Source organism: Callionymus lyra, chromosome 1, assembly GCF_982586985.1.
Source record: "Callionymus lyra chromosome 1, fCalLyr1.hap1.1, whole genome shotgun sequence".
NCBI classification, from domain to species: domain Eukaryota; kingdom Metazoa; phylum Chordata; class Actinopteri; order Syngnathiformes; family Callionymidae; genus Callionymus; species Callionymus lyra.
In genome coordinates this window covers 10,078,646-10,093,018 of record NC_141818.1, presented here as the reverse complement: position 1 = coordinate 10,093,018, position 14,373 = coordinate 10,078,646, and the positions used below count along the sequence as shown (strand labels likewise).

At 38.0% G+C, this 14,373-nt stretch overlaps 1 protein-coding gene across 4 annotated transcripts in view; it reads right to left on the bottom strand.

Moving 5' to 3' along the window:
* The window catches only part of grid2 (glutamate receptor, ionotropic, delta 2), a 447,398-nt gene that overhangs the window by 116,313 nt on the left and 316,712 nt on the right, over nucleotides 1-14,373 (bottom strand). For all 4 annotated transcript variants that reach the window (XM_087792456.1, XM_087792434.1, XM_087792441.1 and 1 more), the window contains exon 10: nucleotides 5,464-5,661. In XM_087792456.1, coding sequence (XP_087648582.1) covers nucleotides 5,464-5,661 — 198 coding nt within the window. The remainder of the gene's footprint in view (nucleotides 1-5,463; nucleotides 5,662-14,373) is intronic.

Below are 14,373 nucleotides of genomic sequence, written 5' to 3'. Positions count from 1 at the left end.
GGGCAACAATTATCTCCTATAATTGGATTTACAGAAGACAAACCTGCTTGCTGACTGATGCAGGAAAACTGAATTAGTGGCTGCTCTCCTTCATTTTCATCCTTTGAGCCTTATTATTAGTGTGTGATAGGCCACGCCGCCTTGACACGGCGCTGGAATGCGGGACGCAGAGATGGAACGACAGCGTTAACGCCGGAGCTACAAATGTAGGATGACTGCAGATTAGAGTGGCTGTCTTAAAAGTAAAATGCTTTTCTTTGGAGGGTTTTTCCGATGGCACAGGGACCACGGAGCAGGACCCGGAGACAGATGGAGACATTATAAAACAACTCTGGAATGAGGAATTGCTTTCGGAAAATGCACGTTGGGACCGAGTGTCCCTGATGAAACCTACATGTACGATCTAAAGCGAGCGTTGTTTTTTTTAATCTCATTTCCAGATGAAAGCGATGAATACATCTCTGTTTTCGTTAAACGTAAAGCTGCCATTTCTGAAGTGGAAAAGCCATCACGTCTCAGATCGAACAGGAGGCGAGTCGCTCCCATCTGTGATCAGATTAGTCCGGGGTTAAGGCTTTTTGGTTGCGGAGCATTATGCAAAGCATTTTGACTGTCAGATTAAATGACTTTTTCATGCCAATCATCCTGTCTTAATGATTTAAAATGCAGCTTCACAGATCCTGGCGAGGGAGAAAACATGGGAGGTATCTTAAGGTTTGGCTGTTATTTATACCTCTCAATTTATTTCTCATGTCTTCTGCCTTTCTATTTGACCGAGGAAAACGAAATACCTGCTGCACTTTCTAAGCTATACCCATTTTGTATTTTTCTCTTCTTTTATACTATTTCCTGAGAGCTATTTTCTTTTTTTAAAAGGTACATTTGTCACAGTCTGGGGTGGACAAAGAAAATAATTTAAGAAACACATGGTCAGAGAAAAACTATTAGAATCTGAGTGACAAAGAGTTCCGCAAATGAAAACAAACTCCTGACAAATGTTTTGCGGTCGTCCAAAATAACTTGATGTGAATGAAATCTCCAGGAAATGTTTTAATACTAGTGGGTTTTAGGACGTTTTTGTCAAAGTGGTTGAGTCACAATTTGAAGAAACATTCATGTGAGGATAGTTGGAGCACATTTTGATTTTAGTCCCACTAATGAAAGACTAAGGTTTGATAGACTTCCAAATTTATTTTTAACATACTTTTAGGTCTGTTTAACTAAGATTTTTGGAGTTTTTGGAGTTCCATTTAGATTTGAAGGTTTTATTTTTCATCCACTTGTATGGCTTCTCACTGCTACTGCTCAGGCACCAGCTCTATTTATCACCAGCAAAATAATGGGAAAAAACGGCAACATAAATACGTTGTGAACCATCACAATGTATTTGTAGTCATAATCTTGTTATGGTTGTCTTGAAAGTCTTCAGTGTTTTCGTTTTAACATTGGATACCTTTCTAATTTGGCCAACTCTGCAAGCCAACTTGATCTGGACATGAATGGAGTGAGATACTGAGACTGCGTTTCCCTTGGATTTCATCAGACATCAAACTGACTGCAACATCCAATGAGGACTTCCTACAGAACAATGCTCAGTTGAACAATGAGGAGTGGAACCCTTCAATGCCAACGGATGTTTGGCTCATATGAGATGAGAAATATTGTCCAGATCTGTTTCTTCATGAGCTTCTGATGTGTATTGGTTGAGCATTCATTCATATTTTTATGATTTATATGGGACTTATAGTTCTGTTTTCTACTGTCGCAATAACATGTAAGCTTAAGCTTACTTGTACCAAACCTGTTCATGTAGCTCAAACAGAGGATCATTAGATTAATATCAGGCCACACTGGTTAAGGGAAAAGGAAAGATTTCGGACTTTCCTTAAGACTTTGATCCAAAGGATCAATGGATTAAATTAACCTTTTGAAAAAAATGCGGAGAAAAAAAATGTCTTCTGTCAGTTTTGTTTCGATTTAACATTAATTTGCAGGATGTCTCTTTTTTTTTTACACCTTCTCTCCTGAAATATTTCCTAAAATTGCGAGACCAAGATGGCGTAAGAGTGATTGGCCTCTATGATTGGCAGGCTTTTTCCAATTTACAGTTTGGAAATATCTTGTTTTTGTTTGAGAGGAAGCCAAAACTGTCTTTTTAAATATGATCTGATAATATTCATAAGTTTAAGCTATTCCAGGTCCCCTTTAAAGACTTGTCCATTTCTTCACTTCCAATAATTCCAAAATGGGCTCCCAGCATGTAATCCTCTTTAAACTATTGAGACATTTTTGAGATCCTGAGGTAGCCTGAAAACTCTGCCTTGGAGTCGAGTCCAACCTTCACACGCTCGATAGGTGTTAAAGACTTGAGGTAAGCCTTAATGCTCGTCATGATGTCTCCTAGAAGACCCTCTGGTGCGGTTTAACAGCGATGACGCCCTCTAGCTGACGCAGTGTTGGTTGATAAATTCACCTCAGTGTTTGCTCAGAAGAGCCGTTAGGAGTTTCTGTGGTGCCCCTTGTGCAACTAATCTACATTTATTATTGACATCATTGTTTAAAAAACCAACTAATGTGTTGATTTAAGTGTGTCTTAACTAGATGTTGGACTCTAATGTACTCATCAGTATGTGTCTGTTTGTGCAAAACTCTTATAACTCTTTTCATTGAAATAGTTACATCAGAAAATGTGTTTAAGCCTATCCCACTGAAAAACACTGGAGATGAAATCTTGTTTACCATAACCACACCCACTCTGCTGTGATTGGGCAAGCATCGAGGTTTGTCACTGCGCATCATCAATCCCGGAAGTCTTCACCTCCAAGGGACTCATTGTATAAACAAAGCGGGTGTAATTACAGCTGGCTGGAGAAGGAGTGATTCCATTATTATGTCATAATGGACTCTGCTCTCGTAACCTCTCGTTCGCTGAGATTTCAGACGAGGGAAAACTTTATAAAGTAATAAGTTCAAAACAGGGTCATGATGAGGGACTTACTGCATCTTAGAGAGGAAGATTTTTAACATTTGAAACATGTGAGTGACTCACAAAAAAATGTTTTAATAATAAATACTGTGGAGGATTTCAGCTGATTTAAGGAAAGAATTGTTTTTGCCAAAGGTCTCAGTGAGCCAAGACTTTGGGACACTTAGAGAGTAAACATCTGGATTGCTGACGTACGTTTGATTACCGAGAAATCATGTAAGTTGTCGTCAAGGGGACTGCCCTCTTGGACGATGCTATAAAATGTGCTGAGACTGAAATGTATTCGATGATGCTGCGGTGTTCTCGATGATTCGGGTGCATTGCCAATAAATGATTGATCCGTTACTCTGAGACTGCTAAACTTCAATAAAGACACCTTCTCATCCCGTCACTGCTGTGCCTTCTGCTTCCTCTGGGCCCCATCCTGCCACAACAATACAACAAATACTTTGTAAAGGAAGTAAAGGGCTTGGTGACAACAAACTTTAACTGAACTTTAACAGTATCTGTGTTTGTTTTGTTTTGGTCACCAAAATTCATTCTGCCACGAGCATTTGAGAAACAGACTCCAGAGTTTAGGTTGAGGGCACGAAACCTGGCAGCATGAAAGATCGATTCTGAAATTATATTCAGAGCAGGGGAAGAGGCAAAAACTGGAGCTAATGGCGTGTAGCGACTATTTACTGTTTGTGGGAAGGATTGGAAGAAGCCGTGGGCTACGGCATCTGTTGCAATTCAAGTCGAAATCATCCCCCATTCCGTCGGCTCTCCACTGTCTCTAAAAGCTTTGAGACGATATTTGCACTTCTGTAACTGCACTTGTGTTTTTTTGTTCCAGTGTTATACCAATTTTTTCGCCATCTGACTCATCTGTTTCTTGTCTGCACTCAAGGCTCACTTGAGGTGAAGTAGTTTTCAAACGGTTGAGCTTCAATGGGACAATTTAAACTTTTGAGATGAATTGTTATGAGAGGACTATTGAAATTCAAAGTGGAACTACTCCTCAAAGAACCATTGGATTATTTGGAGAAATACGACCATTCATTTATTAGAAGGACGTTAATGTTTTAGTAAAATTGAGACAAAAATACAAGAGAATTTCTTAGTTCCATAGAGACAACTTATCCTGTGAAATAAATCGGTGCAGAGATTCCTGAAACAAATGTATTTATTCTAAAAATCTAAATAGGTAATTTATTAGAGCTTATTAAACACTCACATCATGTTGGTTATGCAAATTATTGGATGGATTCTCTTGAGGTTCAAAAAGACCAAAGATTAAAGCACTGAAAATATAGTAAAGATGCTGCCAACTCAAATGTGTGTCCTTTCACCCAAATAAACTGGAATATAATTTTTAACATTAAATATCTCTGATTATCTGAAAACATGATCCAAACTGTAACCTGTGCTTTAAAAAAATAAATATAAAAAGGTGCTGGGCCATTACTTTCTAACCTTTGCCCTCCCCCGCCAAAAAACCCCAACAAACGCATCCACGTTTTTTTTTCTGGCCAACAACAGAAATACAAATTATGTTTTATTTTTATGCATTTCTAAATTTCCATTGAAGAATCAAAAGAGCACAAAAATAAATAAAATGTATCTAACATGAATAAAATGATACAGGTCTTGCAGTATCATCATAGGACAGTGAAGCTCCTCACAAGCTCCCTTATTAATTTAATTTATTAATTTAAGTAGTTTTCTTTCATAAAAAACGTAAAAAGGTTTAAAACGAAAATTTTAGAATTCTTAATACATCTTATGTATTTTCTTAAACATACTTTCAAACAATTTTAACTATCTATGTATGCATATAATTTATTTATATATATAACTATATATATACTGTATATATATATATAGTTATATATATATATATATATATATATATATATAATTTATTTATATATATAACTATATATATACTGTATATATATATATATATATATATATATATATATATATATATATATATATATATACAGTATATGTAATTCCCAAGTTCAATTGAAGAAACAAAATAGCAGAGAAATATTGATGTTGATCCGACATATATAACTATCCAGGTATATATATTTTAGTAAGGGACAGTGGGGCTCCTGTCTTCCTCCCTTATTATTTAATTGCTATTTTGTAATCGGTTTTTATAAAAGAAAAATAAAAGAAATGGGTTTTAACTATACATTTATTGTTGTGTTAGTGTTTTTAAAACATCTTATGCATGGTGTTTCAGAAACTTTTAAACTCAGATATATTTTGTTCACATTTTATCAAATTTGTTTAAAAGAAAATATATATATATATATATATATATATATATATATATATATATATATTTGAAAATATTAGAATAATAAAGAACCTTATTAAATCATATCATCTTGTGAACTCTGGTGGTCCCCAGGGGAGAGGCTCCTCACCCTTGGAAAAACAGCTACCATCGATCACGTTGCTCGTCTTTTCTAACTCACCTTGAAGACTAATTCACCCATGAGTCCATTCCACTGGCCGTCAGCCTGCAGGCTGCCATACTTATGGTCGGGCGCGATGTAGATCTCATACTTGAATCCCAGGTAGTTTGCCAGAGCGTCCAGGACGTCAATGGAGAAGCCTTGGTACTTCTTGGGTTTCCCCAGGACGTTTTCAGACACCATTACAAATGGCTCTTCCTGTGGAGAAAAGAACGACACGGAATTATTAGTGACACAAAGTCAGTCAAGCATTAAAAATCCCACAGTTGTTCCGAGAGCCACATTGCACATATTCTCGCTGTCAAAATCACTTAAACTCTATTTCACATTTGGAATGTATTCCCCGTGTTGAAGTCAAAAATGTTTGACCTTTAAAATGCGGACAATTGTATCTTTCACTTTGAATAAAGACACAGAGATTATGTAAGAAGGGAGGTTACTTTTGAATTAAATAAATGACCTTCAGGTTTTTTTTCTCTTATCTTTTGTCGTGGCAACGTTTTATCAGCGACTTCCATATTTCTCTTCCTCTTGCCACCTCAGCTCAACAACCTCTTCCAAGAACAGAGACTTATCGCTCCATCTGGTGTGCCGGGGTTGCCCGGTGGCCACCACCGGCACCGCACTTGGGGAAACCTCCAGAAGAAATTGGAGATGCTTGAACAAGCTCAGGTAGCCTTGATTCCATTGTGAGTATATCGTGATGGAATGAATGATTTTGCTGCTCTACTCGTGAAGGCAAACTCTTGACTCCTCTATATCTACGTGGCATTTAAAGGGTAGTTTTTGCGTTTGAGCCAAACAACATTTTAGCCAATTATCTGGCAGAGAACACAGGGAAGGTTAAGAGAGGACAGAAGACATATAATGGTGGATACAAGCCGGAGCCGTCGTCGTTTTTAATTATGGCGGCTGCGTCTCAGGATCTCTCCCCTTCTGCTTCAGTTTAATAAATCCCTATTGATGACTTAAATGTTTTCCGGCCAGTACAATCTGTGGATTTATGAGCGCTGGTGTCTTATTGAGTGGATGCCGGCTGCACATAAAGCGCACACAGACATGCACACAAACACACAGCCTCACACGCGAAAGGCTATCAATGCATTAACTTGCTGGTGTCTAATCCTTGCTAGCTGCAGCCGTTCAATAAGCTATTAGGGGGAGAGTGGACGTGCATGCTAAGACCCTCTCTGGCTCCAAGCAGCCATCAATCACTGCCCAGCGCTCGTGTATGTGTGCACGTTTACGTTGGCTAAAATAATCCGGATAATAATTATAAAGAACATGCCATAAATCAAATTACCATTGAGTCGTATAGAAACTAGATTACAGTTTGAACTTCACATGAATTTATTAAATGGATTTTCCCAATTCAAAACCAATACTGAGTTACACTTAAACGTATAAAGTGATTACAATAAGCTTTTCTTATTGAAGACACCGTTATCAGTTTGAAGTTTCTGATCCTGCCTATTAGCTTATGCTTGTTTAGCAAGGTAGTTTTCCGTTGAATAGCACATCCAGCGACACTTCTAAAGAAACATGAAAAACATTTTTGTATTGTCTAATATTTTAAATGAAATATTGCTAAGAAATTTCGTAACAAACTGGTCGAAGTGACTTGTAATAAAATTTTCTGCAAATTTCTTAAAATCATCAAAAGCTGCTTCATAATATTTGTGTTTTTGTTAACATGGTTTACCCTTAATTTCCTTAGTTAATGGAAACCTAGCGAAAGATAAAGACATGCTAATATGCACAGCCGGATATTGTGTTGTAAATTCTGCAAAAAAACAATATATATGGAAGACATTGAAGGTGATCCGGAAGCTGAAAAGCAGCAGAAACCGGTTTTAGGAAACTAAATGAGTATAAAAGCAATGGCTTTAGATTGTCATCACCTGTATATGTCACAGTACAGATTGGAATCCTGCTACTGAACTGCGACCTTAATATTGATATGGGTTAGGGTTGGATTATATCAAAATAACATTTTAATGTAATCCGAATTTCTCCTATTAGAATTGGATATTGTCCTGGTGGAATTCCCATTTGTCCTAGGACACATTGGAATTCCAATATTCAGATCCCAAAACAGTAGCATTGTACTCTTCTAGTAGAGGAATCCTAATAGTACAATTTAAAGCCGCACCGGTTACAGATAAATTTGTCTAAAAATTGAAAAATGCGAGAATACAAAGTTGTGCAAACTTTTGGGAATGTACAGAGAAAAATGAAAAAAAAAAAGTGGATAAATACAATAACATACAACAGAAAACAGGCAGTTTATTTTACTTCTGTCAAGATATCAATTATTAATAACAATTCTTTCTTTGTGCAAATGCATAAAAGCATGAGCTCACTCATTAAATTCATCCCAAATGTGTATTTGATGTGCATTTCCATTCCTTAACTCTGTAAACCAAAGTAAGTGTTTCTTGTGTTCCATCTCTACCTCCCCCTCTCTCTCTTGCAGTCCCATCTCTTCAGCAGTCGTGATATACAGCATTTGGCGTCTTTCCACACAGCAGCCTCCCTTCTCCTTCAACATATGCCGAGGATGCCTTATCTTCCGTCGCCCATTCATCCATTACACCCGCAGAGGCTACAGTCTCCCCCTGTCATTCTGCAATATCAGTGCACATCTGTGTGCATCACGGAGACCTTCTCCTTCATCTCCGCTTTGTCTTTCCAATTTTGCGCCGACCTCCAAGACCCTGTGATCACTCGCGCTCATATTCTGCATCTGCCCTTTCATGTGTGGCTCGTGTCCATCAAGTCCCTACCCTTGACAAGAATTATGACTCGCTGTCGTCTGAGGAGAAACGCTGCTGTCTGACTGTGAGCAGTGAATCTTATTATGATGTCGGAGTCCATGTTTAAACCAGAAGGAAATATATATGAAAAAAGAAAGAGCATTTGATGCCACAATTTGGTCACAAACCATTATTTCATAGGATCGTCTTTAGCTTTCACTACAGCGCCTTCCTGAATCAACCAACAATCTCGATCTTGTATTCATATCGACTCCAGTAACTGCACACAGACTTCTCAGGCACATCAGAAAAGACTCTCAATGGGGTTCATGTCTGGACTCTAGAGGGGGCCTAGTCATGTGGGAAAATTGTCTCACGCTCCCTGAACCATCCATTCCCATTTTGAAGACGATGGATTCTGGTATTGTCGTCTTGGGATGAAATCCAAAATCCATTGATGGAATAACTTGGTGATTCAGTGCATTCAGGTCATGCAGTAATTACCCAATAGGAGGATTGTACCTACAGAATTAACTCAGTAAAGTAGTTGTTTTTTTTGCACCTATAAAACATTTCCTCTGGTTCTACTTTGAATAAAAACTGCTGGATAGTCAGATAATTCGCTTTGTTGGAGACAACGAATTATGTAGCTTCGATAGGAAACTAAAAATATATATTTTTGAACATGTTATGCATTTTAAAGCAGTTTTATGATTAATTTAATTACAATTTTAACACATTTGGGAACCTCAACTGCCAAAGATTTTTTGATCTTTGATCTGTTTTTTATCTTTAGACTTAGATTTTATCATCTTGTTCTTTCTCTTTATTTCTCTTTGTTCTTGTTCTTATTTTATTATTATTTATTTTTATAAATAATTGCTGTATTGCTGTGGCTTATTGGAAAAAAACAATATAAGTTCTACCTAACCTAACCTAACATAAAAACGAATTTCCAGATATATTTTGGCAATTTTTAATGCATGAATCTGAAGTTAACGTCAAGTCAATGTTTAAAATAGCTGATAAAGGAGCTTAATCTGCTGCTGTGGTGGAGAAATCAAGCTCCTTATAAACTACTTAAAATGAAAAGCGTCATTTTTGTTCTCTTCAGGATTTCATAAGTATTTATGGAAAGCCTTCAATTATGAAATAACATCCTGAAATCTCCCTGCAGAGCATTGTGGTCCTTTTGAGTTTTCTGCCTAGACATTAAAACTAAATAGAGATGTTTAAAAGCGAACGTCCATTGAGAGAACGTACTATAACTTAAAATGATTATTTTTGTCCAGCAAGAATGCCTGGGAAGTTGCGATTCGTTGGACGACCACTAGGGCGTGCGGGTGCTCATGGGTGGAATTTTAAAGGTGCAGGAGTGTAAATAAATCTGCACTTAAAGTTTGCAACAGTTATGTCTTACAGGTACGTGTGGCTGGATGCGAAGCTGATTTGACGGTTATAAAGAATGTTGTGTGATGAGGATGTGGTTGAATGAAGGGAAGAACCAAACTTTGGCGAGTATATTTGACGGTAACGGATACTAACGTTAGCATGCTAGCAGCTAACGGGCGTGAATGTGTCAGTTGTTGCCGCGGCGAAGTTGGAGTCAACGTTATTGTCCGGGAAGTAGATTGTTTAAGGTCATATCCACTCAGGTTTTAGGTTTTAAATCTGTTATGTTTACAGTGTGTTCGGCTTGTACTGCTGAACAGTGTTGATGTTTAACAGTAAGACAGGTAAAAGTAGAGATAGACCGATATGTTTTTTTTAGAGCCGATACCGATACCGATTATTAGTAGTCAAGGAGGCTACGTGATTTTTTTTAAACGATAAATCGTGCATCCCTACTTTAAGCATATTTTTTATTAAACATCATAGAGGCATGGGGCAAAGTTGGAGACCGAGTAGTGACTGGAGTCAGAAAAGTCAACAATAAATTGATCTCTTATCGTCCGTCGGATTATCAAAAAGGCAGATGCCGATATGCCTCAAAATGACAAATATCGGCGCTGATAATTGGTCCGGCCGATTATCGTTCTATCCCTAGTTAAAAGTGATTGTGTTAGTGCGCGTGCATGTTTAATGTGTAAGAAAAGATGATTAAAGGAAGTGTTGTAGAAGAAAAACTGTAAATGACAAAACATTTGGAACTGTATATATAAAACAAACCAAAAAAACAAATGTGTTGATCTTTAGAGACTTCATTCTTTAAAGGAGCAAGACAGAAATGTTTGTTTAAAGTGTTAAAGTAATTCTATAGTCGTACAACAATAGCCTAGACATAACAAAAAGAGGAAATACATTTTAAGATAGAAACTGAAGATTTCCATTAAAAAAAGTTTTGTCATGAGCTTGTTTACGAGTCAGCAATGGTGGTTGTTATTCCGCCGCCGACAGCACCATCTTTCTAGCAACCTTTTAGTGCCCCTTCGTAGACATGGACAACATTCTAAAGCTTGCTTTCGAATCGCATACGTTCTGGTCGCTGTAATTACCATAGCTTTATTCAAGCTCATTCAGCAATATTATTCCTTTAATGGAGGAATCTAACCAACCTTAATGGCCTTTAAGGTAATAAGGTTTAAGATATTGAGCCCCTTTTAAACGACTTTACACTCTGGTTCTGAGCAATCTCTTCCTGAGTGTTTATCCTCACCTCACCTTTACCTGGAAATATGATGAGACGTTAGCTCGAGTGGGAGCTAATGGTGCATTTTGTCATTTGATTTAACATCCATTTTTTACTGGCAACTAGAACTCCCGGGTTCAGCTCAGCTCAGTTTTTCCTCCATAGATGTTCACTTCAGCGTTTGAATTAATGACCGGCCTGTTAATTATAAAGCATGTCTGTCCTCTAGGATGTGCGGCGAGACACTTCTCTGCCACTACACTTTACAGATGTCTGAATGATAAACGAGGGTAAGGAGGCTTCTAAATCACACACTCATCCGTCACAATACTTTTTCTTCCCGGCGTGTTCGTCTACGGGATTTCTCGAGGGTGATCGTGGGGCTTACTTTATTATGATGTAAAACAGATTATTTGAGGAACCCAAATGCGTCTGGAGTCCCTTCTGAACTACTGTGAACTCGAGTTGAAACGTTCATCTCCAGCCGTCGGCTGTTGGTATAATCTCGGATTGCGACTCGAAAAATATTCATGGCAGTAAACAAAGGTGGGGAAAAGAGTCTAAAGAGAGTGTGAAGTGCAAAAGGCTGTTGGGGCGACTCCAAGAGGATTAGTCACGATTTACTGAGCTGATTATGTTTGTGGAGGGTTTTTCACAACTTAATTAGTTTGAACTTGAACATTTAGAATTGTAGTGTCACAAAGATTAATCAATGTAACAAAAAATAACATAGCTAGAGGGGAGGCCTTGAATCCACAGGTTTTATTTGAATTTCACAGTTGACTTAAAGCTATTAACGTCTTTGTCGGTGCATTTAGTACTATTGAAGTACATTCAGCAAGCATTAGGAGTAGATTCATTTCCATTCTTGACAAATATTTCTGAGTGAAAGAATGTTGGTTTTCCCAAAGAAATATCGTACCAAGAGAAGTTTTAATGAGATTTTAGGGAAACTCAAGAGTTTTGATTTGGGTTTGAGTCCAGCTATGCTCATTTAAACTCCTATTATTTTTACTCTCTATCCACCAATACAATTTGATTAAATTGTTTTTGGATTTGAAAAATTGTTGAGGGTGATGAGCTGGTACCAAAACACACTAACATAACACACTGCATGTGAGAACTTCCCATTCTGCACCACAGAGAGTGATAATTGTTAAAAATGACAACATTCTCAGCATTTTCTGAAAATGTATTTCAAACCCATCTAGTAGTTTTAAAGATACATTACATCAGTGATCTGATCCAGCCTTACACCCCAGCTCGGGCTCTGAGGTCTGTGGATCAAAATCTACTTATGGTTCCTCGCACACGGCTCAGGACCAGAGGAGAGAAATCTTTTCAGGCTGTTGCTCCTAAGCTTTGGAACGATCTTCCTCTCTCTTTGCGCTTGATGGATCTACTGACTCCTTTAAGAAACATCTTAAGACGTTTCTATTTGTTCAGGCTTTTCCTTGAATTTCTCGAACTCCTGTTGTGTTCTCAGTATTATTTTGATCTTTAAAGTATGTACTTTTTTGAGTATTGTTTTGATTGTTTAAGCGCTTTGTGACCCTGGTCTCGAAAAGCGCTATATAAATAAATATTACTTACTTACTTACTTACTTACTATAAATTCACCAAAAAAAACAACCTAAACACGTAACACCATAGTGTCCAGGGTAAGGGTAACTATATGAATGAAAAATACCAATGTTGCAGTTAAAATAAGGTGGCAAAAACGGGCCAAAATTATGCTAGATAAGAAGAAAAATAACCACAAAAACGGCCATTTTAGCAAAAGCATAAGTATTTCACAGTGGGTAGAAATTAATGTCAACTTCAAATCTCGCTTTTTTTATGTATTCTAATGATCGTACATGTCAATAATAAGTCAGTGTGATAGTAAATGCTCGCTAAAAACCAAACGTGAATCAATTAATAATAGACCTGCACATAAGTAACTGGGACATTGATCACAGAATCAATGGTCGTTTCCCAGCTACAGGAAGTGACCACTGGGACATGTTAACGGTTAACATGTTCCTTGTAAGAATCCTGGGTTGATGGGTGTATTTTAAGATCGGAACAATTATCCTCCAACCACATTTGTAACGCTGATTTCTTTTTTTGCCGCAAACCCCCGTCCCGCCCCCTTGGTCCCAGCGATTGAGTCATCTTGCCTCGACATCAATTCAACAATCTATGCGGCACTCAAAAATCAATTACATCGATTCTCTCGTCGGTCCTTATAGCGCTATGATCTTAAGTACTTATGGCACTAATTTGCTAATCAATACCTATTCACCAGCACAGCCTTTAACAGGTTAATGCCTTGGGAATCGGCTCGCTCCCGTCTTCTCCGTGTCACACGGCAGGCGTGGCCATCTATCAGGAGGCTGCATCTTCCACACCGACTACTGGTATATTAGAACAAGCTTAAGGCAAACCAAAAACAATCTGTTCCAGAAGCTCCTTTTTGGAGAAACCACACATCACACGGACTAATCCGGATGTGCCCTCGAACAATTTCTACATGAAAAGAAAACTGCAGTACCCTAGACATTTCATGCCATTTCCATTTTTCCTCCTTTTTTTTTTTTTTTTGGAAAACCAAAAAGCTTTAGTTACATCATGGTTCAATCAACCAATTGATACTAGAGATACTCACATTCTTCGCACATTCCACTGCAGCACTGCCGTGAAAATCTGAGACCAAAAATATACGACTGGAGATCCTGTGTCTGTCAGATGCTGCCCTGATATAAGTTCATTTTTTGGTTTCCGGACTTTTATCCCGTATTAAAGGTGACCCAAAGGCCCAAAAACAAATGTGTGTGTTGTATACCTTGTGTTATCTCAGGGTCAAGTTGACCCAAAGACCCCAAAACAAATCTGTTTGTGGTAAACCTTGTGTTATCTCAGGGCCAAGGTGACCCAAAGGCCCAAAAGAAAATGTGTGCATGGTATACCTTGTGTTATCTCAGGGTCAAGGTGACCCAAAGGCCAGAAAACAAATGTTTTTGTGATATACCTTGTGTTATCTCAGGGTCAAGGTAACCCAAAAGCCCAATAACAAATTTGTCTGTGGTATACCTTGTGTTATCTCAGGGTCAAGGCGACCCAAAGGCCCAAAAGAAAATGTGTCTGTGGTATACCTTGTGTTATCTCGGGACCAAGGTGACCCAAAGGCCCAAAAACAAATATGTGTAAGGTATACCTTGTGTTATCTCAGGGCCAAGGTGACCCAAAGGCCCAAAAGAAAATGTGTGCATGGTATACCTTGTGTTATCTCAGGGTCAAGGTGACCCAAAGGCCAGAAAACAAATGTTTTTGTGATATACCTTGTGTTATCTCAGGGTCAAGGTAACCCAAAAGCCCAATAACAAATGTGTCTGTGGTATACCTTGTGTTATCTCAGGGTCAAGGCTACCCAAAGGCCCAAAAGAAAATGTGTTATCTCTGGGCCAAGGTGACCCAAAGGCCCAAAAACAAATATGTGTAAGATATACCTTGTGTTATCTCAGGGTCAAGGTGACCCAAAGG